Source organism: Ctenopharyngodon idella, chromosome 13 (assembly GCF_019924925.1).
Source record: "Ctenopharyngodon idella isolate HZGC_01 chromosome 13, HZGC01, whole genome shotgun sequence".
Lineage (NCBI taxonomy): Eukaryota > Metazoa > Chordata > Actinopteri > Cypriniformes > Xenocyprididae > Ctenopharyngodon > Ctenopharyngodon idella.
Window position 1 is genome coordinate 22,947,669 of NC_067232.1, and position 27,784 is coordinate 22,975,452.

General features: G+C 38.7%; 1 protein-coding gene across 1 annotated transcript; it reads left to right on the plus strand.

Annotated features, from left to right (window-relative positions):
• The first annotated feature begins 859 nt into the window (after positions 1-859).
• pdzd7a (PDZ domain containing 7a) lies at positions 860-27,108 on the plus strand. The gene is made up of 16 exons (XM_051917180.1): positions 860-990; positions 3,850-4,544; positions 6,174-6,311; positions 6,458-6,632; positions 8,952-9,128; positions 9,258-9,405; positions 10,403-10,463; positions 11,505-11,966; positions 14,347-14,553; positions 15,749-15,924; positions 16,361-16,452; positions 16,577-16,668; positions 16,775-16,846; positions 19,082-19,666; positions 20,584-20,684; positions 26,001-27,108. The coding sequence occupies exons 2-16, from the start codon at positions 4,361-4,363 to the stop codon at positions 26,148-26,150; spliced, it is 2,820 nt and encodes a 939-aa protein (XP_051773140.1). The 5' UTR covers positions 860-990; positions 3,850-4,360; the 3' UTR covers positions 26,151-27,108.
• Positions 27,109-27,784: the final 676 nt, after the last annotated feature.

The following is a 27,784-nucleotide window of genomic DNA, read 5'->3' on the forward strand; positions in this document are numbered from 1 at the left end:
CTCTGTTTAATTAAAGATACAGATCATTTGACTGTTTATCATTGATAGATGTAATAGCTATCTCAATTAACCTGTTTCAGTAATGTGGTATCGTATCACATTTGTAGCTATGGTATCAAAATAAACAGATTAGCAACATTGAATTCAAGTTGCAGTTTGGGATGTTGCAAACAATAACAAATGTTGTCCTTGTTTACATTTTGAATAAAGAGCTGCAGGTATATTTGGTGAAAATATGGATAAAACAGAAATCTTGACTTTACATATACGATGAATAGCCTAGGCTATTTATCAGAATTGCTTCACTCTACCGACATTAGGTAGCCTACAATAAAGTGAAGCAATTCTCGATTTCCATGACGAATTAAGTGTTTTTGTTTTTGTTTTGTTTTTTGCCAAATTCAGTTTACTCTGCAATAATTTCTGTAGGAGTTCATACCTCTTACAATCCAAATTCAGAGCAAAGAATTAAAGCAATGTTGTTAAATGACCACTATATGGCAGTATAGTGTCATGAAAGATGCTCCAATCTCCTTGATGCTATGAAGGGGATCAATTACAGTTTTACAGTTTATCCTTAAGACAAATCCACTTTCACAGTTTGATCAAAAGACAATTCCCTGGAAGTAGATCAAACACTCACAATTGCAACCATTTAACCATAATAGATAATGTAATCTCAAAAAAGAAGAGAAGTATACAACTTGTTAAAATGTGCTTCATTTTATGACTGACGGGAACAGGCGCTAAACTGCAGACCAATGTGAGACTTAATTGGATCTTGTTCCACAAGACCACTGTTCATATAATACTCTTATGCTATGAGAGACGATTGTGATTGTGACGATTGAACCACTGGTCCAAATGAGTTAGTGCAGTGTCCTTCTGAGCTGCTCCATAATCCAATCACCTGCCCTGAGAGGCGGGCTTAAAGCAGGGCTAATATTGTCTTTGTCTCAGGTGAGGTCATGCGGCACAACATGGAGACAGGTAACGGCGTTTAACTTCATCAGACTTTGTTTTTATTGCATTTAGGCATCATATTAACATCTGACTAAGTGAAATAAGTAAATAAAGTAAATTAGTTTTTATTCAGAATGAATCTTACTAGTAATGCAAATAATTCCATGCTAACCTGTTGACTGCATCTTTTGCTTGAGGATTTCATAGGATGATCTTTGTATAGTTGTGAGATCTTCTCACCCAGAATCATTTATGCTAGGCTATTTACTCTCGAAGAGCAAGTCAACACTTTATCTCTGTGAATGCTGTCTTATATTGTTCACTGAAGCGTTTCAAAACCTGTTGCTTGTGCGCTGTCCGAGGTGCTGATGATGACAGTCAGTCGACAGCGCCAACTTCCTGCTAAGAATATCAAAATGACAACATCAGTTTCTTATCTTAAACATATATTATGCCTGACCCAAAAAACCTACATGAACGCTTAGAGGATCAAGATAACGTGTTCTGGATTAAGTGGGTGTCTTTAAGGAAAATGAATCAATCCTGTTTTTATTGTTACTTTAAGGGTGATGGATTAGGGGTGAATTCAGCTTGATTGGGACACTTTTTGCCATTGAGAAGACTGGGGAAAAGTGTCCCAGTCAACCTGAATTCATCCTAATTTAAGTATTATTTTCATTTGTTTACTTTCCATATACAAATAAAGTAAAAATGAATTTAATATTGATTTATAATCCTGAAAGATATTCTTAAACGTAAACAATATCTTGTTAATAGGATTTTTTTTTCACACTCTGGACATTCTTTCAATCAACTTTATGAGGTGTTACCTAACCTGGGATGCTTATTAAAGTACAACCCGAATTCTGGAAATGTTGGGACATTTTTTAAATTTGAATAAAATGAAAACTAAAAGACTTTCAAATCACATGAGCCAATATTTTATTCACAATAGAACATAGATAACATAACAAATGTTTAAACGGAGAAATTTTTACACTTTTATCCACTAAATGACTTTGATGCCTGCTACAGGTCTCAAAAAAGTTGGCACGGGGGCAACAAATGGCTGAAAAAGCAAGAAATTTTAATTCAGCTGGGAGAACATCTAGCAACTAATTAAGTTAATTGATTTCAGGTCTGTAACATGATTAGCTATAAAAGGGATGTCTTAGAGAGGCAGAGTCTCTCAAAAGTAAATCTCTTAAATCTGTGAAAGAGTGCATAAAAAGATTGTGGAATACTTTACAAACAATGTTCCTCAACGTCAAATTGCAAAGGCTTTGCAAATCTCATCATCTACAGTGCATAACATCATCAAAAGATTCAGAGAAACTGGAGAAATTCTCTGTGCGTAAGGGACAAGGCCGAAGACCTTTATTGGATGCCGTGGTCTTTGGGCCCACAGATGACACTGCATCACTCATCGGCATGATTGTGTCAATGACATTACTAAATGGGCCCAGGAATACTTCCAGAAACCACTGTCGGTAAACACTATCCGCCGCGCCATCTGTAGATGCCAACTAAAGCTCTATCATGCAAAAAGGAAGCCATATATGAACATGGTCCAGAAGCGCCGTCGTGTCCTGTGGGCCAAAGCTCATTTAAAATGGACTGTTTCAAAGTGGAAAAGTGTTCTATGGTCAGACGATTCCAAATTTGACATTCTTGTTGGAAATCACGGACGCCATGTTCTCCGGGCTAAAGAGGAGGGAGACCTTCCAGCGTGTTATAAGTGTTCAGTTCAAAAGCCAGCATCTCTGATGGTATGGGGGTGCATAAGTGCATACAGTATGGGCAGCTTGCATGTTTTGGAAGGCACTATGAATGCTGAAAGGTATATAAAGGTTTTAGAGCAACATATGCTCCCCTCCAGACGACATCTATTTCAGGGAAGGCCTTGTATATTTTAGCAAGACAATGCAAAACTACATACTGCAGCTATTACAACAGCATGGCTTCGTCGTAGAAGAGTCCGGGTGCTGAATTAGCCTGCCTGCAGTTCAGATCTTTCACCTATAGAGAAAAATACGTCAAAGACGACCACAATCTCTTCAGCAGCTGGAAACCTATATCAGGCAATAATGGGACCAATTTTCAACACTAAAACTCCAGAAACTCATAACCTCAATGCCCAAACATCTTCACACTGTTTTGAGAAGAAGAGGAGATGCTACACCATGGTAAACATGCCCCCGTCCCAACTGTTTTAAGACCTGTAGCAGGCATCAAATTTGAAATGAGCTCATTTTGTGCATAAAATTGTGAAATTTCTCCATTTAAACATTTGTTATGTTATCTATGTTCTATTGTGAATAAAATATTGGCTCATGTGATTTGAAAGTCATTTAGTTTTCATTTTATTCAAAAAAACGTCCCAACATTTCTGGAAATCGGGTTGTACTCATATATGCTGGGCACTTGTTGGCTGCTTTTCTTTCACTGTTCAGCACACATTGGCACAATAAAAAAAAATTGGCTGGAATGATGTATGAAAGAAGCCTATGTGATGTAAACACTTTCAGTCATATAGAAATGCCTTTTATTTTGTTTTATAAAACAAAATATGAAGTAAAAAAATAAATAACTACAAGCCAAATGTAATGATTAATCCATCAAGAATATATATTTTTTAACCAATTACCAAAAATATGTAAATTACATTGCTGAGGCAACACCCTTTATGCATTCTTAGACTAAAAAAACAGGTCCTAACATATTAGTGTTCCACATCAGCTCAGTATCTCTTGCTGTGGAAACAGTGCAACCCTTAGCTTTCCAGAATGCAATAATTGCTGATATCACTTTACCTCCCATGGGAAATTACTCATTGCGCGGCTGGGTTCTCACAGATCTTTCTCTGTCGTCTTGGATCACTGGCAGGTAAAGGTGAGACACTGAGGCCTGGGAGGACCAGATGACTGACTCCTGCCAAGCAAAGCTCCACTGGCAGTGAGGAGGGACTCCAGCCCAATGCCCCAGTCTAACCGGCAGACTTACAACTCAACAAAAAGATCTGAGCCTCTGTTATACATCCTCCTCTCTTCCGAACAATGCACATAAGGATACACTTTGCTTTGCCACTGCTTGGATAATAGAATTTGTTTATCAGCTGTTTTATGAAATGATTATAACTATGTTGGATTCCTTTGGATCAATTCACTCTATGAAGACGCATCACTATATGGCTTGTAATCTGAAGTGAACAATGCTGGATCCATCGCAGTTTCTTCCTGCACCATTGCAGCAGAGTTTCCTTTTGTGGAACTAATCTGGACTGTAATCCTCGTGACTGGTACTGACCCACCGGACCTCTAGTTTTCCCACTCCACCCGTCTTCCCTTTAAGTGCTCAGGCCCTGGATGAGGGTCAGAAGGGAGGTCGGCACTTTGCCATGGCTCATTCGTCTGACGCGGCACGCAAAGACATGACGAATGGGGCTCATCCCAGTGCCCAGCCAGGGCCCTCGGGCACCTCTACCCTCCCACGCTACCTGCACAAGAAGCAGCAGCGCCAGAGAGGAGTGAGATCTTCCTCCCCTATGGGCAGGGTCATCATCATCAACTCACCTGTCGATGGTGAGTTTCCAACAAAAATTTGCACCTTCACATGATATAGATGCAAGTAACCAACACACTCTCATGGCAATTCAATCTATTTTTTACGTTTTGGCGAATTGGTGGCAAATTCGTATTATTTGGTATTGTGATGTCAAAAGTACCGACTTCAGTACCAAGTCGGTACTGAAATTTAAAAAAAATGTGACGATACCAGCATTTCCCCCTAGCATTTTGAGTGCTGTTGAACGCATTCTTAAACACCTCTGATTGGCCATTGTGTTCACATGCTCAACAGATATGTCTGTGATTGGTTACAATGATCAACGCTTCAAAAACATGTTGTAAATAGACATGTTTGATGCTCTTCACTGAGCGCTTACACAGATACACACGGGAGCGTTTGAAAGCAGGCGTCTATCAGCGGATATATTGGGGATCCGCTGATAGACGCCTGCTTTCAGACGCTCACATGTGTATCTGTGTAAGCGCTCTGTGAATTGTAATTGTGAATCATTGTAGCCAATCACAGACGTATCTGTTGAGCGCATGAACACAATGGCCAATCAAAGGGGGAAATGCTGGTATCGTCACATTTTTAAAATTTCAGTACCGACTTGGTACCAAAGTCGGTACTTTTGACAACCCTATTTGGTATGATGTCATTTGAATGTTTTTCGTTTGATCTGCTTACTCTTCACTTAGAGTTAGGTTTAGGGGTCGACATGAAGGCGTAGTTTTTATCTAAAAATCATACATTTTCGTACGAATCATATCATACAGATTCATACGAAATCACCAACTATTTCATGAGATCAGGTTTATTTAATCCGTTTAAGCATTAAGAATATACTAGTGCCATATTGGTTATCTGCAAATATATATATAATTTAATTAAACTATATGTAATGTCTGTATCTATAAATTGTAATGTCCTAGGACAGTAATAATACAGTGTCATCCAACTTTGGAATAACACAAACGGGTGCTTTTTAAACAAGATTGAAGGGATTGCCAAATGCTATACAATTGTTGGCTGCCTTTCCTTCCATTTAAAAACATTAAAAAATATAATAAAAAAATTATTTTTATTTTTTTTTACTTTTGTAAAGAAATTCATACATAGCAACAATAACAGTCCATTATATGCCTAGTTCTGTCATGAAACTCTAGATGGCACATGCTGATGGGTCCATAACGCTGATTGGTTCATGTCGCATCTGCAGCCAATGAGCTTGCTGCTCACAACATTTAAATAGCTGGTTAACATTCACTATAACAGTTTTCAGGGCGCTTTTAGATTTCCCCTAAAACCCTCAACCTTCCCCAGCTCCACCTGTATAGATCTGCCATGGGTAATTATGTATATGCTATTTGTGCAGCAGCAGCATGTCTTACATACGCACAGCGGTGTATCAGCGTATGTATTGGCAGTAGAAAATTCCTGTACTTGCTCTGCAGCAGCAGCAATAATCTACAACAGCAGCAATTCAGCAGCAGCATAGCTGATCTACTCCGCCAAGACCAAATACATTAACATTGTCATATCCATTACCATGCATGGAATCCATGAATCCATGAAATAACTTTGAATTAAGAATTTGTTTTCAGCTCTTCTTTCTATTTGTGTGTTGATTTCATGCACTGTAGGCGGGGATGACTGTGAAGACATTCACACAATTACTGTAGACAAAAGTGAGGATGGCAGGCTGGGCTTCAGTGTGCGGGGAGGCTCTGAACACGGCCTTGGAATCTTTGTCAGCAAGGTGGAGGATGACAGCACTGCAGGTACCCCTGACAGCAGAATAATGCATGAGGACACAAGACTGAGATTTCCATCCAAAATTCTTATTACATCTTACATCAAAGTATATTTGTATAAGCTATTAATGAGTTATATATCCCATATTTTGTTTCCTCATTCCACACTTCAGAGTTGGCAGGCTTGTGTGTTGGGGATAAGCTGGTCGAGGTGAATGGCATAAGTCTGGAGAGCATCACCATGAGCAGTGCTGTAAAAGTCCTGACGGGAAACAATCGTCTGCGCATGGTGGTAAGACGTGTGGGGAAGGTGCCTGGTATCCGCTATTCAAAAGAGAAGACTACATGGTAAGTGGTTTAAAATTTTTATGTCATTGTTTGAACTTGATTTGCTATTTTGTATGTTTTTATATCAGGCTAAACACATTCTATCAGACTGAACATCATTAGTAATGTTTCTTCTGCACCAGTGGTTCTCAAGGCATCTTATTTATTCAAATATGGCCCCATATTGGCCAAGATATTTCCTCTGCTTTTTCTGCTAAAATTTGTTATAACAAATATATAAAGATGTATTAGTGTGTGTTAGTGCTGTCAATCGATTAAAAAAAATTAACTAATTAATTATACATTTTTCTGTAATTAATCACGTTTAATCACATCCTAAAGTTAAAATTTTTTAATATATTTTTGTACTGAAATTATTTCACATTTAATCTCCAAATTAATGTAGAAACAACATAAAGACAGTATATTTTAAATATTTGATCTAACAGGTAGGAAATATACAGAAATTGAATAAAGTTATCAAACACTTCACAGTATTCACTGCATAAATTATACATTAAATATATATTCATCTTTATTAAAGCTACAAAAGTTATTCAAAAAAGAGCAGTGAATGATTTTCTCTTTGTCTTTTATTCTTTGATTAACATTAATGACACAGGTTTATTAGGCTGCTGTCACTTTAAGATCTGAAACACATGACATGTCCTCACAACTCTTTATGCTCATTTAAGCCTTTATTTTAACTCATTTAACACTGTGCGTAAGAGGACACTCAACAAAGCAGGTATTTTGGCATCCTTGTGTGTGTTTGTATCTGTTCAAGCGAGAAAGAGAATGCTTGAGGTTTTCAAATACCCTTTGACAGCTCATTATAGAAGAGAACATTTAGATTTCTTTTGGTGGCCTGTTCGAAATACTGGTACTTTAGGCATTTATTTGTTGCAGATGTGCTGAATGATGGGGTTTAATTAGAATAACTGAACTGAGAACATAAGGAAAGTGTAGGGATGGGCTGCCGCCCCCCTGCCTTGACTAACGGGGTGGAAACCCTGTGACTCTTGGCCTTTGCTTGTTATCTTTTCCTTGAGGTTCTGTTTCAGCATACAGCGGTGGTAGAGTTACCTCAGTGGTCTTCTCAGCCATTTCATTAACTGATAGTAGAGCGAGCAAGTTTATTACAGAAGTATATGTGTGTCCACCTGAATGTTTATGTGTATGCTTGTGGATAACATATTAATGGTGATGTTTGTAATTTTTTATATTAAAATATTTTCTTCTATCTTAACTTAATATGCAAAGACAACTATAAGTAAACCATCTGTATGATGATTTCCTCAACGTTTGCAATTTTTTATAAAGCATAAAGATATAGAACAGTGAAGGAAATATTTGCAAATAATATTTGCATTAATTGGCATTAAAATTTGCACATATGTATAGCCTACTTTTAATTGTATGCTTAATATGTCGAAAATGTAAAACGTTTCTTGTCTCATCACACTCAGTTAGAAATTACATCAATCACATAAATGCATATTTTCAATTCAAAACGGCCATATTTGAGAAAAAAGTTGAGTAGTTTGCATCACTGGATGTTACTGTCGTTTAACATTTCTATTGCGAAACAGCTGACATGTATTAAATATTTTGCTATTTACATCTTACCTCACTCTCTTTCAACATTAAACCGACGCTTTGTGCTGGAATTCACTCTCTGCTTCTGTGAACAGTAAACCCGACTACTTTGATTTGATTGGCCATCTCAATCATTTTGACATTGACAAGCGCTGTTAGACCGCTGAAGCAGACCAGACTAAAATGTAACTTAAACATTTATGTCATCCTAACAACATACAGAGTGCTGCATAATGGAGTGCAGTAGAGCGGTGCTAGAATTTCAAGTATTGGGGAGACAATTTGGCCATTTCTAATTATAGGGGGGGACTTGTTCCCCTCAGTGTCTATGGTGGTTAAGGCCCTGGCATCACATGGTCCTGCAGAAATCATTCTAATAAGCTGATGTGGTGCTCAAGAAACATTTGCTATTATTATCAATGTTGAAAACAGTTGTGCTGATTAATATTTTTTGTGAGAAAACATGATTTTCAGGGTTATTTTAATGAATAGAAAGTTCAAGAACAACATTTATTTGAAATAGAAATCTTTTGTAACATTGTAAATGGCTTTACTGTCACTTTTGATCAATTTAATGCATCCTTGGTAAATAAAATAATTATTTTCTTTCAAAAAAAAGAAAGAATGAAAAATGAAAATCTTACTGACCCCAAACCTTATTTGATTGGTTGTTATTTTGTAGTATGACTGATATTATTGTGTAACTTATTAAACATATATGAATGCATGTACTGTATGCAGGGTAGATCTGATTCACCGAAGGATGGTAGTGGAAGAAAGTGGTCGCACACCTTCAGAGGCCAGTTCAGACGGAGCCCTGCGCAGAATAGTGCACCTTTACACAACCTCAGATGACTACTGCCTGGGCTTCAACATCCGTGGTGGCAAAGAGTTTGGCCTGGGCATATATGTCTCAAAGTAAGACATAATGACCAGACATTTGGGGGATACATTTCCATGTCTAAAAACTAGATGTTGCCTAGATGTTATGGCTAATTTTTTTTTATTACTTTATTCATGTGATGATTTGTTTGATTTTGTGATAAGGCTGGACCCTGGTGGCCTGGCAGAGCAAAATGGAATTAAAATGGGGGATCAGATTCTGGCAGCCAATGGAGTGAGTTTTGAGGACATCACACACAGCAATGCAGTAGAAGTGCTAAAAAGTCACACTCACGTGATGCTGACCATCAAGGTGAGAATCAATATATATCTGTGTGTACAACTTTTCAAAAGTTCTGGCAGTTAGATAGATATTACAAAATATTTCAGAATAAAAAGGAGAAATAAAGTAATGTCATATTTCAGTGATTCAGCATCTTCTGATGTTCTGTCTGTGGAAAACTTATAAAACACCTTAGTTTATCAAGACGAATGATTTCCAAAGTGCTGTGGCATAATAATTGCCACCACAGCATGTTAAACAACACAGCCTCTTATTGCGTCTGAGAGTGAGAAAGCATAGCAAAGCAGACAGCTGGCATTTAGCCGTCACATTCCTGGTTGCTCGCTTTACTCAGGCAGAGCTCATGTTCCACCTGTGAAAAACAGCCAGCAGGTGTGCATTATTCACCAGGCCTTAGGGATCAAGTTATAATCAGCAGAAAGCCTAATTTTATGGCCTTTTCTCATTGCCCCCATGGCAAGGCTCTATCAAACCTGCAGCGGTGCTATAAGTATATAGGGCTGCTAAATGCCTGCTTTGTTAGCTATTGATGCCACTTCGTGGTGGTAAGTGTGAGCTCTGCTGGTGATAAATGAAGTGACAATGTGAGAAAATGTCAGACAAGCATCAACACAAAAGGAGAAAGGGAACTCTGCTGCAGTCTGTTTGAATCCAGCTCCTGTATGATATCTGTCCTCACAGTGACTTATTTTCCTACAAGGCAGAAGAAGCTGCCACCTACCATCATCTTAATGGTGTTCAAGTTTGTTTATGTTTATAGAGGAACAAACTTACTGTGACCTCATGAGAGCCCATAGTGAGGTCAGCATACACCTCGGGCATCAAAAATTAGGTCATATCCTCCTGACTTGTCTAGTGGATAAAGCTGTTTTTTAGTCATTTTAGGCTGTTTAGACTTTGCAATGAATTATATCCAACACAGGACATTTGAACTTGTATACAATGTAATTAAGGCTGTATATCCTTTTCTGACTGAGATTATGTCTTGTGTAATATCCTGTCCTAGGAGGCTGGTCGATATCCTGCTTACAAGGAGATGGTGGCGGAGTACAGTTGGCTTAATAAATGTATGTAAACATTACCTGCAAACCTCACTATTTAATATCTAATTTGTTAATTATTGTAAATATATTAAAGCATAGGTTGCGTGTTCTGTGTGACCTACTCATTTGCACTTGCGTTAGAAACCCATTTTTCATAATTAAATTGATGGTGTGCACTGGGATGGTCCATCTCCAGATTAAAGCTGAAAACCAACCGACCACATGTCAAGCCAGATTTTTCATTGCCCTCTGATTCTCCGTTTTCCATTTAATATGGATGCTGGTGTATGAAAATAGCTACGGATTAGACCATAATGTTCACATTTAGATAAATCGTCTGGGATTGTGCATGTTTGTAGCATCAGGGTGATTCAGGGGTATTTGGGTTGCAGGACAGAAGCTCATGCAATTCTGCTCCATATTTAACACTAGTGACATTAATATATTCATTCAGATGCAAAAGTGCATCAGGGCTTTCTTTAATATTTATGAGGCTTTTAGACTACATGTCTGTTGCTTTATTTTAATTTAATTTTTTATTTTATTTTATTTTATTTTATTTTATTATTTGATATTGTATTTAATTTTTATTTTATTTTATTTTATTTTATTTTATTTTATTTTATTTTATTTTATTTTATTTTATTTTATTTTATTATTTTATTTTATTTTATTTTATTTTATTTTATTTTAGGGGGTACCAGTGGCAGTCCTGGCTCATTTGGTGCCTTTCACTGTAAAAAGTGGTTGCAGTTGTTACCTTAAATAACTATTTCTACCTGATTTAACACATACGTTTTTTTTTTTGTTTTGTTTTTTTTGTATAAATCAATGTATTTAGGTGGATTCAGTGATTAAATAATACTTTTGGCTTGAATAAGTACAGTTCACATATATGTTACCAGTTGTTTTCTGTATGGGGCGAGATTAACCTTGACCTAAAGAAAATAATGACTGGCATGAGTGGCGCTGTACTGTATATCTAAGTTCTCAAGTGTAATGAAGTGGACCACAGACCTCCAGTCTCTAAAAACATTACATGAAAGTCTCTCTTTTCCCTCTCAGTGGCTAATGGAGGTCAGCCCTCTTCATCCCAGGGTTCAGACTCCTACTCCTCCACTTCCTCTCTCTCTTCCGGAACGCCGGTCAGCTCTCTCAGCGGCCTCTCGCAGGTCATGTTCCCTCCTGCATTCGGCTCAGAGATGGTGGATGTCTGTATCTCCACCGAGGACCGCTCACGCCGGCCCAGCTCTGAACGGATAGAGACCGCCATCCAGACTGACCCACAGGAGCTTGACACCACATCAAGATCCAGTAGGGTCATAACCACAGAAACCAGCCGAACAGTTGGTGAAACTGTCCTGTTGAAAGATACTGCGATCCGGAGCGCGACCAGCCACTCTCGGACAAGGACCTTCTCTGCTGGGGATAAAGAGACTCTGGAATCACCTAAAACGGCAGTCCTGATGGCTCTCAGCAAGCCTCGGAAACCCATCCGCCGATCCCAGAGTCACATCACTGTGTCAGGTACAGTAAGGCTGCTGTGAAGAGATAAAAAATGAGTCAGAAGGCTGTGAATCAAAATGAGATGAGCTACACAAGGCCGTCCTCTCTCTGTATTACTGATGTAACTCATATTTCAGTTGTAGAGCCCGGGACCAAGGTCACAACCAGATCGGTGATGAGGATCTTGGGTTATTTGATACACACACCATGCTGTGGAAGCTCTGCTCAGAATAGAAAATGCATTGTTGAAAACCAGCAATTGACCTTTAGAGCCACGCTCCTGCGTCTGTTTGTCAAATATATAGCAGTGTGCTGCCATTGTATCTGCATTTAAATGAACTTGGTGGAATGCATAATGCATCAGCATTACTGCATGGGATCTCCCTGTGAAAGATTAACGGTTCAGACTGGAGAATCTGATGCCATGAGAAATGTACGCTCAAAATCCACACAGCAAAGTGTATATCATCCTGTTTTATTTGCCAGGCTTAATACCTCACACTGAGATAAATGACTGGAGGGTTTGTGGCCTTTAAACAAATACATTCAATCACAACTTAGCATAACAGGCTCTTCTTGGGATACGTCCAGGTCGTATTTTACCCCAAATCAAAAATAGAAAAATAAGAACTAAAGCCTATTTTAGCAGCATTAACTTTTTTTGCGTGATTTTATGCACATTTGTACGGAACCTGGTTTAACCCGGTAACACGTGAAAAAAAAAAAAACGTGGCCACAGTTTAAGAATTTGTTCCCACGACTTATTAAAGGGAAACTCTATCCAAAAATGAAAATTCTCTAATCATTTACTCACCCTTATACCATCCCAGACTTCCTTTCTTCAGATGAATAATCCATCTTTGAGTCCATATAATGCAAGTGTACGGGACCTCCAAAGTTGACTCTTCAAAAACCACACAAAGTGAATATGATGGTAATCCATACAACCCCAGTTGATGTCTTTCAAAGTGAAACAATAAGTCTGTGAGAAAAATACTAATATTTTAAACTTTTTAAATTATGAACCATCACTTCCGGCCAACTGAACAAATTCTTGTATCTTGTTTTTCCCCCATATGTGATGTTTTGGGCTCTGTACATTTCCCCCAGTGACATTAATGCATCCAGATTAAAAATGTAACAAATAAAAATAAACTTTATTTCGCCAGTCCACTTTAGACATTCTAATAACTATAAATAACTTTGCTACTACATGTCAACTCCCAGTTGTTGAAGTATTAGTGGACTGTCTGCTTAATATCTGCTAACAGTTTATTTTGATGGTCCTTCAACAGACATTCTACTGACTATAAGTAACTTTTCAACTACATGTTAACTTATTCTACTAATCCTAACCTAACAGCCTACACAGCAAAATCACCAGAGTTAAATAAACTCTGCTCGGAGTACGTATGGTCCCTCTCTAAATAGTGTTAAAGTAACACTAAAGCAGAGTTAAAGTTAATGAGATAATTAAGCAATTAATTAAGTGATGAATGAGCATTAATGATAAACACCTGCTGTTAACAAGCAGAATCACTGAAGAAAAGATAATTCTCCTCTGCTGAGTTCTTGAGGGATATAATGTCTTTTATCTTCAGGTGATTTCATCTAAGACTGTGGCTGAAGTCAGCTGTAGTTCTTGTGTTTCTCTTTTCTTCATTGATTCTGCTTGTTAAGAGCAGGTGTTCATCACTAACGCTCAATCATCACTTAATTAATCGCTTAATTATCTCATTAACTAACTCTGCTTCAGTGTTACTTTAACACTATTTAGAGAGGGACCATATGTACTCCGAGCAGAGTTGATTTAACTGGTGATTTTGCTGTGTACTGATACTTTAATGAGAGTTGAAGAGTAAGTTGACATGTAGTTGCAAAGTTACTTCTAGTTGGTAAAATGTCTAAAGTAGATTATTAATATAAAGTGTAACCAGAAAAAAAAGTCACATGGTAGCAATAAGAAATGGCCTTAAAATATACAATTCTTTATGCAATATATATATTTTTCTAAAGAAAAATTAATCAATATTTCAATGAAAAATGTTTTATGAAAAATGACACCAGTATATCCTTGACAGTCTTTGTGAGTATTCAGCAGGTGTTTTTCAACTAAAACATTTCTAGTGCTCTTGCCCTGGAGTGACCTGGGGTTAAATGCCCTGTTCGAGGGCACAGTAGCAATGAAGCAAGATTGTGATCTCATTAACTGTCAGGTTTCTGCATGGGCCACCATTGCTCAGGACTGAACTTGCAACCTTTGCTACTTATAATACATGTATTTTATCACTTTGGCGCTTTCCTTGTAATATTTATCTATTCAATATAGTTAAAATTGCTAATTTAACTCCTTTGCCTGGAGGTCATTTTTTTTTCTTGTTTCTGTTTGAATGTTAATCAGAGGACAAGCAGAAGAAAAGCAAACATCAGAAGGACAAGGTAGACAAGGAGGGAAGCACCCTGCAGCGCTCCAAAACCTTTGTCAGCTTGCTCTTTAAAAGTGGACGCAGGAGGGAAAGGTCGTCTTCTAGAGACAGGAAGGACACCGGGACAGGGGATGGACACAGAGGAAGATCCAAATCCCCAAAACATTTAGATAACGAACCGGGTGAGTCCATAGCTGAGGAATAGCTGAGACCAAAGGCAGAGACGGATATTTGCATTTGAAAAGCCAGAAAGCAGTATAATGAGTTTTTAAAGAGGCTAAATCAGAGAGCTGCTTTACTGTACATGGATCTGCAGTAATTCCCTTGGAGTGGCCTTGATTCCGACCCCTGTGGTTTTGCTCAGCTAATGATTGCTGTCTTCTATACAGTGCCTACTGCAGCAACACACTGAGACAGACTTAGAAACGCATTGAAAACTCCAAGCTAATCGCAGCTTGTCAGCCAGTCAGATTTGCCAATTCAAAGCGCATATTAACAAAGCATAGTGGTCTTTTTGTAATGTTGTAACCAGGGCTTGACATTAACACTCGCCAACCCGCCAAATGCAGGTGGATTTCAGCAGTTGCGTGTAACGCAGTCATTCCTACTAGCCACTTTGGTGGGTTAAATTTTATATATAATATACATTTTTTTAAATTGTAGTCTTTTAAAAAGGCATCTGAAATAATAAACTAAATGCAATGTAGTGTTGTCAAAAATATCGTTTTTTTTCATACAAATCGATACTGAAATATCATTCTTTATTTGTTCCAGATGAATATTGTTGGTGTTACAGGACTTGAATTTCGGCATGGGATTGCACGTATGGGATTGCACATGGGATTTTGTTCTCACATCTAAAGTGTGCACACATAAAGCCGCCTCTCAGTATTAAATTGAGTTCTTTTTCGCTGTTTATTGCGTTTAAACAGTCAAATACACACAAAATAATGTCAAAATGTCAGTCTTGGCGAGTATTCACGTAAACACAGTCAGTTATATTTGACTGTAAGTGAATGTAAACAGTTGAGAAAGAAAACACATGTGTAACAGGATAATGGATTGGTGTGTCATGTCTTAAAGTGACAGCAGCCTAATATTCCTGCTGCCAAATTATGAGATATTAAAAATATCTATATGGCAGTTTTTCCCCATGGAATCGATGTCAAAATTGTGGCCAGTGAAAATGGCTTTGGAAAACCACTAGCCACAATGGCTGGTGAGCAAAAAGGTTAATGTCAAGCCCTAGTTGTAACACTACAATATAGTAGACATATTTGCAATTTTAACTACTGTTATGTTAGGTCTTATTTATGCAAACAAGACCTTTAATTGCAGTCAGAGCTTGTAGACTGACTCTAGCACTTGTGTCCTCAGGTAAAGAGCGAGGTCGACCCATAATTAACCTGTTGAGTTCTCCCAGAGAGACTCGTGCTGGTATGAGGGAGCACAGCGCCGTCCCCAGCCCGGAGACCATGGCTATGTTGGAGGACATGGCTCGCAAGCTGCTCAATGAGGATGAAGTGGCCGCTGTCATGAGACACTGTAAAAGGGTGAGTCAGCTAAAAGTCTGCTGAGGGGGAAAATGTCTAATTTATGACTTTATACAGATACTTTATACTCCAAATATTTCTGGCTGCCAGTCATGCTTATTAAATATGAATTTGCCTTGGCATTTAGGATTGAGATCAAGTGGTCCAAATCATCCAAGCTCTACAATTAACACATTCAAACTTTGACACAACACCGAGATCAATTCAGGAGATATTCTTATAATGCAGACATTGGTTGAGGTTCAAAACTGCTGTGTATACTTTATTGACAGCCTGTGAGCCTTAAATTGCAAGAATGCTTTATGCTTTAGACAAATTTTGTGAGATTTAAACTGTTTAAACCCAGTGCTTGTGATTAGTACACATTATCTGGACTAAATCGCTGACTCCAAAAGTTCACAATGTAACTAGGGCATCTCCTCTACCTGTTCTTTAGTTTCTGGTTGAGCGTGTGGTTGAGGATCTGGTGCGCCCCCTGCTGGCCATCTTGGACAAGCCTGAGAAGCTTCTGCTGCTGAGGGAGATCAGGTGAGGAGTGTTACAATGCCAGCCTACTTTACTCATATAACTCCTGCATGTGTTTACACCATTCATGCAGTCACTTAATTTGTGTGCAATGTTTGCATCTAACATCTAACTTTGTCTTATGTAGAATGATCATCCCTCCCACAGATCTGGGCCGTTTTGACAGTATGGTTTTACCCTTTGAGCTTGAAGCATATGACATACTGAAAAGCCGCTCTGGTAAACTTGAAACTTTGGCTTTTTAAATTTTTAGCCGACACATTTCACATTTATATATTTAATCTGAATCTAGTGTGGTGAAGGTGAACTGTTAATGCTTTTTCAGTGAGGTCTCCTGTCCTGCGTTCTCCTCGTCATGGTGGAACACCCCGTCGCCATCTAATAACGCCCATCCCAGGTAACATCCCTGCTTGTCTGAACTAGAATTTCCCATTCTTTCTTCTCTCTTTTGTTTTCACTGTTTTCAGTGCTGAGTCATGTCCTTAGATTGATCCCAATAGGAAATTATATAACCAGGAGACACAAACTCTCCTCTGTACCAGCCATTTCATATCCTGAAATGAATGTCTGACCATATGCTTAAACACATGCACACACTACAAATTTCCTGTTGCTGATATTTAATCCACACACAATCCCTGTCAGCCCTTGTTACTGTACCCTAGGCTACCATCACTTCTTGATAATGAGTCTGTGAAGTTTTGATCATTGTAAGCTGCCATTTGGGACACAAATGCATCATTTGTGTCATCAACATGCATCAATGCCAAAAGAAGATAATCTGTCTCTTATTGTCAAATAGCCTGCCTGTTTCTTTTTGCTGCTGCTGACACTGCATGACCTCCTGACCTCTAACCTAAGAGCGCACAGTACCGGCTATGATTGTGCACAGTGTCGGGCTGCATGTGCCTCTGACTTTTGAATGGAAGTCATTTCTGAAATGCAAGAAAGGCTCCTTGCATTGTTTAACCTTCAAGCGTCCACCCACACAGGTCTGAGGCTTAATGCAGCCCCTTTGTACGTCCACAGAGGAGTAATTCAAAACTCACTGTGCTAGAGGCCCCTGAAACGCCACACCGCTGATTACTCAATGGATATGAATGTGTGATTGTCGCTCACATTTCTGGATGAAAGGGAAAGTGTGTGTGTGGGGTTTTGTAACATCTGCACTGATTTATGGAGATGTAAATGAATTTGAATGCTGTTGAACCAGTTGTACATATGTTTGTGGGAGGAGGAACGTGTGTGTGAATGCGATGAATTCTTTGATTTTGAATTCTCAGTTGTATGTATATATCTATAAATTTGACTGTGTCTGTGATGTAGGCTTGTGTATCGAGAATGGTTCCATTTTAGAACCGGTTCCAAATTTGCAATAACCAGGGATTCGATAAGACAGGTGCATTTTGATTCCATTTAACGATTCCTGCGTTTGCATTTTAATGTGATTTTAACCATTCAAGCAAAAGAAGACGCAAAAGAGAACACAATTCGGCACTAGCACGCTGTTTTCAGCGCTGCGCACACATCTTAAGCATGCATAGAAAGCATCCTCTCATGTACTGAATACTAAATTGAGTTGTCTTTCACATCTTCTTGAGCTTGAATGGGCACATATACACAAAATTATGTCAAAATATCCTCGTAAACACAGTCGGTTTTGTCTTAAGTGAATGTGAACAGTTGAGGAAAAAAATGTATGTGTATCAGTATATTGGATCCATGCATTCAGTCTTAAAGTGACAGCAGCCTAATAAAACTGTCGCAGTCTGTCATTAAAGGGTTAGTTCACCCAAAAATGAAATTTCTGTCATTAAGTACTCACCCTCATGTTGTCTCAAAACCGTAAGACCTTCATTCATCTTCGGAACACAAATTAAGCTATTTTTGATGAAATCCAAGGTCCAGAAATATATTAAAGACATTGTTAAAATAGATAGTCAACATGACTACAATGGTTCAACCTTAATGTTATGAAGCGACGAGAATGTTTTTTGTGTGCGCAAAAACAAAACAAAAATAACAACTTTATTCAACAATCTCTTCTCTTTCCTGTCAGTCTCCTATGCTGTTGATGTAGTAAGCACAGTGCAGCGCTTCCTTGTTTATGTCCAAACGGCGGCACAGTATTGGCTGACACTGTTCACATGAGCAGCACGATGCATCCGTGTGATGCTGACGCAGGAGCCAGTATTCAGCTACAACAAGACAGAATAAATATGTTTGCTATCTAAATATTTGAATTTTTTTGCCTTATTGGAATCGAAACTTGGAATTGATAAGAATCGGAATAAATATGCAGAATCGGATTAGCTAAAATTAAAATGATAACCAACCCTACTCTGGTGGTACTATGATACAATGATGATATCAGATGGCAGTACCATGTACCTTGGTATCTGTTAGCCCCCAAACATATTTGGACATTTTAGCCAGTATATGTATAAATGTATAAATGTATAAAAAATGTATAAATGTATAAATGTAATTGTTATATCACAAAATAGATGAAAAGTATGAAATAAATAAATTTTTAGGATTCAAAAAGATATAAAAAAAATAGATATATTATTTAAATTAATGTCCAAACAACCAAGAACTGGTTTTAATATCCTCTTGTATTTTCTCATAGATTATAGGGGTGGATTCCACCTTCAGCCGGTGCAGGATCTGGAGAGAGAACGGCAGCTTATTGAAGATATGGAACGATTGCGTTTGTCAGGATTACCGACTGGACGACTTCCTCCTCCTCGGGCCTTCACACCTCTCTTGGATGTACCGGTGGACACCTACATCACAGACTCGCTCCGTAATCGCTCCTTGAGTCCTGCTCGGTCTGCATGGCCGCACTCAGAGTCCTCTCACAGCACAGAACGCCACGGACGCTCCCCCCAGAGAAGAGACAACGGTTTCCCCCAGACATCACACCATGACTCTTTATCCAGCAGGGGCGATTCTGTCCCAGAGCGAGGGAGATCCCCTTATAGAAATGGACATAGAATGAAAACGGACAAATCTCAGAATGGTAAAGAGGTCAAATATACCGTAATGAGTGCACGTCACCGGAGCAGGACACCATTGACACAGGTGTTTACGCCCAGCTCAGATCAGGACTGGAAAGAACCAGTGAATGGACACTCAGAAAGCCAAGAAAGCCCACCAGAGCAGGAGTATGAACTAACTACGGTTACCATCTCTAAGACCAAACAGTCCCTGGGTGAGTTTCTCGGAGTCACTGTGTCCTCGCTATATAGGGAAATGTTTCTCAAATGACAGACATCTGTCTGACTAAAATAACTAGATTTATATGTATTTTTTTTTTGTAAGAAAATTTTATTGCAGTTTGCCTATGCAAATGTTCTCGCCACAGTGCTAGGGTGTTTTGGTGGTTGCCAGGTAGTTATAATTTTTTTTTATCTTGTTGCTATGTGGATTATATGGTGTTCTGGGTGGTTGCTAGGTGGTTTCTTACCGGTCCAAGTTCCCAGACTCAAGTCTGTGTTATATTCTGATCTATAGACATGGTTTTAAGTTCCTCCATTTGAGTCATGACATTTTTATCATTCATCAGGCAAAAATTATAAGTTTGATAACTTAGAAAAGTAATCCCTTCCCAGAAGGCCAATTTGAGATGTCATTTATGTCAGTAACATAAACAGTGCTGGATGAGTTGTGTATAAGTTTAATACTTAGGGTTAGGGGTTTGTTCTGATCTCTAATTCTGAGTAATAGTATGACTAAAGCCTATTAATACAGTAGTTTGCAAAATATGTGATTCATTATGCACACACAATGCCTTAGTGTACACTGACAAGTGAAAATAAATAAGACTTTATAATCACTGATGAATTAGTATTAAAGAAGAGATTCTCCCTTAGTTCCTCTTCTCTCCTCGCCAGAAGATGGCAGTGAATTGCCCAATGTAAACAGTAACCCAAAAGTAATAGAGTGTGCTCCCTTTTTAAGAAAGTCTATAATGGATGCAGCTGGTGGACGTCTGTTTAGTATCTGTTTTAGAACTGGAATCAGAATCTGTTACTTTTAGGGAACAATCAAAAGCTCAGTTTTTACATGCATCAGAAGTCAGTGGTTACCATTTGTATGACTAGGTGATTTCTACTTTTCTTTGTGCAGGAATAAGCATCTCAGGTGGCATTGAGTCAAAGGTGCAGCCAATGGTGAAGATAGAGAAGATCTTTCCAGGAGGAGCGGCCTCTACCAGTGATGTTCTGAAGGTAACTGATCCTCCTCATATAGACTCAGCTGCAGTAGGCCAAGCAGTGTTGTAGTCGACAGCTTATTTGAGACTGAGACAAGAAGAGGGTTGAGTCTGACTTAAAGCCAAGACCAGAAGAGGGGCAAGTTCACGTTTCCAAATCCATTACAGGACCATGACCATGAAAATACGGTCTTGGATTCAGACTCTGGAGCACATGGACTATGTTTTGATTTGAACTCGACCCTCTTCTTATCATTGGTCTTGACTTGGACTTGAATGAGCGGGTCTCGTCTACAACACAGATGCTTAGTGTGCAAAGGATGACAATCTTCAGTCATGTATTGTGTGCTTCGCTTAATGACACACGTCCAAAACTTGATATAGCACAGACCCTTATGATACCGTCTGCTTGATTCTGTGTGGATTCGTTTGATATTTTACCTCAGCACTGTATCAGTGACATTTCTGTGCAGGTTCGGGTGTTAGTGAGAATGTCTCTCCTTGTCCATTTCGAGTGATAAGAGAATGATAACAATGATTTTGTGTTTTCTCCCTCTGATTATTTTGTTGTTAGTCATTTAGTATATGCTTTATTCATACATGTAGTATACATTTAATCATTATTTATCTCTCAGAGCCAGACTTTTGACAATTAGTTGAAAGTCTGGTCCATACTGCAGCTTATAATGGCCACTTGCTGTAGATATGAAGAGACCATGATGCCAACATGTAAAGTGACCAACCATAGTTTGCTGTTAAATCTGAAATTAGATAAAGAATAACATATTCCCAAGTGGTGGTGCGCTCACTGTAAAAAAGTCTGTAAAAATCACAAAGTACTGTATAAATATGAAATTTCCCATATTGGTCAGTATTTTGTTTACTTGCAACTAAGTGTCTCAAACTAAACTGAATATCTTTCTATGCCATTGCTGCGAATAATGTATAAGGATATTGCCGGTAGCATTATTATTTGATGAATAGTGTGTTTGACTCCCAATCATTATTAGGAGGGTCTGGTAATGATCAACGGTTTGCCTCGTAATTCCTTCTGTTGAAGATTTCTGTTTTGGTTACGTTAGCAGAGCGCAGAGGCATTTTTATATGCTTAAGTGGCGCAAATCATTCATCTTTGATGAATTACATCAGCCAGGTCAGAAAATGTAATATTTGAGTCAGATACTTTTCTTTTTAAGTTAGCTTTCACATGCTTTACGTCTCTGCTGAAGAGACCAGCTTGGTCCAGGCTGGTTTGTTCTGGTACTTCTAGTTTGGTGCTGGTCTAGCTGGTAGATCAACACATTATTTTTTTTTTTTTTTTGATGAAGCTGGTTGATTAAGCATGAAGCTGGTTGTCTTTTCATATGTCTAAACAATAGGGATGTGCCTGAAGCCGAATACTATGTTCGCAAAGGAAATGATGCATTCTACGGAGCCCTTAAAGGGACATGGTGAAAAAAAATATTTCACTGCTTTTGCATTCTCTCGCAATTATATAGTTGGGTTATTATATTGTAAATAATATGTGGGCATCAGGAAGCCGCTATCAATATGCGGGATATTGAAATCAATTTTGAATGCGCACTCGCATTTTACTTTCGCTTTCCATTTTGCAATCACGTACTTTGTGTATATAGAGCGGCGTTACTGACCACACATTTTAGAAGATCAGGGGCCTCATTTATAAAGTGATTTGATCTGAGTGTGCGTACGCTTAAATCCACACCAACGCTCATATTTATAAAAACGGTCTTTGAAGTGGAAAAGTGCTTAGTGCCACGTCAGGGTCTGAGCAGACGTATGCACTTTTCCTTGTCAGATTACTGCAGGTTTTTGGAAATCTGAGCTATTCTTGCAGCTCGCCATTCTAAATTAAAGGATTTGGACGATGACTGGTGATCTTTTATATATAAATGACATTAATTAGGTGTCGTTTACAACGCGGAGAACTGAAACCATTTAGCTGTGCACAAGTTCAAGATCATTTGCGATTTATAAATTTCACACCTGAAAGAGAGGCGTACGCTCGTTTTCTGTGTGTACGTTCATTCAATGAATCACACGTACGCACATCTGAGAAATGATCGTAAGATCAAATTTAGGACGGTTTCTGCGCAACATTTTATAAACGAGGCCCAAGATATTTGTCATTGACGCTCAGGATCTGTTGCGCACCTCAGTCATCTCTCCTTACTATCTTCACGTGACACATCTGTGTACTGTAATGTACTGTAATATAACCGACTACAGCAGCAAGCCTAACCATGTCCCTTTAAGGGCTAAATGCGTTATTCATTTTCTGTGCCTTTCCGAATTCAGAATTAGCCTTCTGGCACATCCCTACTAAACACATCCAGGTTGCATTGCATCTGTACTAAGTGAGGCAGAATGAGGGATAAAGGTCAAAGCAGGAGAGGGCACAATACCAGTGGCACTTCTGTGACCTCGCATGCAAGGTTAAAACCCTGGAATCCCATGTGTGTCTATGTATGTGTATTTGTCAAGAGAAGACGTATCCTTGTCGCTTACAGCCTATCAGGTGACAGCACTTCCCTGGCCTGCTCTGAGAGGCTTGTGTTGCCACACTCAGGAGATCTGGTGTCAGGCTCAAAACCCTTCAGTTGCCAAGAACATCCACTCATCTCTGGCCTCCACCTGGGCTTGGTGTGAAAGACCATTGGGTATTTCCATTCATACCAAAGACTGGCTAATTATCATTCCACTCAATTCACTTGTTGTCACACCCTGAAGCCGCGAGAGGTTCTTCTGAGCGACTATCTTCACTGAGCTCTGCAGATTATCAGACCTGCAGAGGAAAGTGTGGAGCGCCCTGTTGACATACTTCCTTTTCCTGTTGATAACTGCATTATCTGAGCAGCAAGTATGCTCCAGTGGCATGGAGGTCAGGTTTCTATCACACATTGTCTGCAGTCACGTCCCTCTTATCAAACGTTGTTGACACGCATGGCAGACGGAGGTCATGTGTTGTGTATGTGTTGGGGCTCCACGGAGTCTGCTCATTCAGCTCATGTGTAATTAGTCCAGCACTTTTTCATCTTGATTGTAGTCTGTTGTCTTCATCTTAACGGTCATTCTTCAGCTTATAAATACAGAGGACAGTTTAATAACAGATTTAACTACATTTCAACATTTTCTGAAGAAAATTGGGATGTTTTGCCAATGCATAACTTGCCACCATGAGGTAGCTTGACAACTTTCCCAGTATTTGCTAAAGCATGGCTAGAGGGTTCTGGGCGGTTACAGTATTTTGCATCAAAATTCAAAATGGCTGAATCGAAAGATCAACAGTCAGTTTCATTATTTTTGGCTACAATTTTCAAAAGCTATAGCATTACAAGAATACTGCTTCAATTCCTCTTCATTGTCCTCACTGTCAGATTTATGCGTTATACGCAAATGATTAGATAAATCATAAATTTGCAAGTTACTTTTGATTGATTGGATTGATTGATTGATTTTTATTGTCATTGTCAAAAAACAATGAAAACTGGTCAAGCATCTCTTTTGACCAGCACTGTCCGACCCAAATTTGCGGATTTGGCAAAATCTTAAAATATTTGAAAATATGTTTCTATTCAGCTGTAGGAGTGCTAAACATATTTCTTCTCATCCCTGAGTCATCATCTTTCTCTCTCTCTCTTCCTCACACACACAGTGAATTACACTGCTATCCACTGATGAATGACTCCTGCTTGTCCTCTGTAACCATAGAATGCTTTGGTAATTTGTTTTTTAGTCAAAAAGGCAGATGGCATACAGAAAAGACTGATGATGTCCCTGCGGTCTCCTTAATATAAGTGCTATTTGAAGGGGAATGTCAGCTTAAACAAATCTTAGGCCCCTAAACGGCCATAAAGGGACGAAAACAGACTAAGTATAATGTTTTGAAATACTCTTCATAATGCCTCTTAAGGAGTTTTGTTCTACTTTTATATTCACTCACCATAACTGGAATAATCATTGTGTAAAATTGTGTGCTATATTGTAAGCATACTTGTGTAAGTAACTTTAATGTTAGTGTTAATGATGTTATCAACCCATTTTACATCCTTAATGAGTGAAACGTGATATTTTATAACATGTTATATATCTGGGCATTACATATGAACAAAGCAAGACCAAATGCAATGTTTAAAGGGATAAAAATGAAAATTCTGTCATCATTTACTCACCTTCATGTCATTCCAAACCTGTATGACTTCTGTGAATCACAAAAGATATTTTTGTCCATGCATTGGAAGTCAGTGGTCACCAACATTCAATCTTCTTTCAGTCTTCTTTGTTTCACAGAAGAAAGAAAGTCATACAGATTTAGAGCAACATGATTGTGAGTAAATGACAGAATTGACATTTTTGGATGAACTATTCCTTTATTTATTTTGCGTGAACTATCCCTTTAAGAACTGTTTATTTCAACAGGAACTGTTTTCTGTTTTAATTTTATTAGAATGCACAGAGAAATATAATGTCTCTATAAGATGACAATAGTGTTTGTTCTGACTGATGGAGAGCATGAAAACAGACCCACGAAGGATGGGTGTAGAGAGTTCAGTAAACAGGTGCATCCTGGTAAGAGATCGTGACTGAGGAAATGTGCCTACTTTGAACTAAACGTGCGTTTGTGAGCTCAGCTGCACTTTGTACTTTTTTCCTGGCAGGAAAGACATAATTCCAAAGACACACTCCTGCATCTGTGAGAGTGTTTAACTTTTTGGTTATGCACACCTAGAGAATGGTGTATATAATTTGGTCCTGCTCACTATGAGTTGACCGTTCCCCCTAATTTGTAACTTTGTTTATGCTGTTGGTGGTGTCAGAGATAAGAGAATGAGTTTAGAAGAGAGCTAATGGGTATGTCGTGTGTTTTTGACCTGAAAGACCCAAACATCTGTGCTTCTGGTCTGCCAGTGGTTACAATCAGAGAAAAAAGCATCCATTTCTGAAGTATAATAAGCTGATGTCATTCACTGGCAGGGCTTTGACACACACACACACACACACACACACACACACACACACACACACACACACACACACACACACACACACACACACACACACACACACACACATATACAGTGTCTGAAGCAGAACAGATGAGATCATTCACAGGTATTAACGAAGGAGAACAAAGGAAATGAGAGGCATCCTGTGCCTGCAGCATCTGCTTTTTCCTGCCATTCAGACAGCGTTCTGTCTGCACTCTGCCAGGAATACTCAGGGATGTGTCAGAAAAACAGACATCTGCATCAAAGATCAAGTACGACATCTGAACTTTTCTAGAAATCTCTCTCTTTTTTTGTGTGTGTAGGCTGGATTCGAGCTGGTGTCAGTAGATGGAGAGTCCCTCCAAGGTGTCACACATCAGCATGCGGTGGACGCCATTCGGAGGGCTTTCAGTAACAAGGCCAAAGACCCCATGGAGTTCATCGTCAAAGTTCCCAAGAACCCAAGAGGCTGACTGAAATCAGCCTGATACCAAATGTGTTTGCGCTAAAGGCCCTGATATACTCACGGCAAAGTTCTTTTTCATTCTTCACTCAGTGGGAAAAAGAATTTTGTAGCGGTATACCGTTAGCGAACATCCTGACGCTGATGGAAACAGCTTTTAGATGAACATATTAAGATGTTAGATGAATAAGCTGTGCGCTTTCCTCACAATAACAAAATAAACACAACAAAAATGACAGATCATAACGAAGTGGACATGTTTGCATGAGCTCTGCAATTCAGCACTCCAGTCAAGTCAGTTCACGTTCATTTATAGCACTTTATACAATAGATTGCTTTAAAGCAAGCAGCTTTACAGTATTAAACACGAAAAAGTGTTACTTTCAATTAGAATTACAACTTCAGTTTTTACTATAAAGCCTCTCTTTAGTGTGTTCATGTTTGTACTTGATGGACTGTCACTGAACAGAAGAAATGGAGCAGAGAAGATTTCCATGTCAAAGAAGGCGGAGCCACAGAGCCACACCCACCTATTCCGTAAACGCCACGGACCAATGGTAGTTTGAAGGCGTTTACCAGCCGGAGCAAACTTTTCAGGAAAGTTCACTTTGGCAAGCTGTTTCAAACTTCAGAACAAAATCCAAACAAACTTCGTTTTCGGCCTGATTTTCTTTGAAATTGTCACATCAGTTTGTTCTTTCATTTTGCTAGAAGTATATTGGGGCCTTGATGCTGCTGGGTATAAACAGAGGGTACATGCTTGATTTGGAAGAGAAATAATGCCATCATGTCCAGTGGGGGTCGAGGCAGACCCCTGAGCAATAATTTAAAGGGTTAGTTCATCCAAAAATGAAAATTCTGTCATTAATTACTCACCCTCATGTCGTTCCATAAGACCTTCGTTCATCTTCGGAACACAAATTAAGATATTTTTGATAAAATCCGATGGCTCAGTGAGGCCTGCATTGACATCAAGACAATTAACACTTTCAAACGCCCATAAAGGTACTAAAGACATATTTAAAACAGTTCATGTGATTGCAGTAGTTCAACCTCAGTGTTATGAAGCGACGAGAATACTTTTTGTGTACCAAAAAAACAAAATAATGACTGTATTTAACAATATCTAGTGACGGGTGATTTCAAAACACTGCTTCATGAAGCTTCGAAGCTTTACGAATCTTTTGTTTCGAATCAGTGGTTCGGAGCCTGTCAAACTGCCAAAGTCACGTGATTTCAGTAAACGAGGCTTCGTTACGTCATAAGTGTTTCGAAATTTCAATGGTTCACCACTGGGGGGCGTGACTTTGGCAGTTTGATACACGCTCCGAACCACTGATTCGAAACAAAAGATTCGTAAAGCTTCGAAGCTTCATGAAGCAGTGTTTTGAAATTGCCCATCACTAGATATCGTTGAATAAAGTGGTTATTTTGGGGGTTTTTTTGGCACACAGAAAGTATTCTCGTTGCTTCATAACACTGAGGTTGAACCACTGTAGTCGCATGAACTATTTTAAATGTCTTTAGTAGCTTTCTGGGCATCTGAAAGTGTTAATTATCTTGCTGTCAATGCAGGCCTCACTGAGCCATAGAATTTTATCTGAAATATCTCAATTTGTGTTCTGAAGATGAATGAAGGTCTTA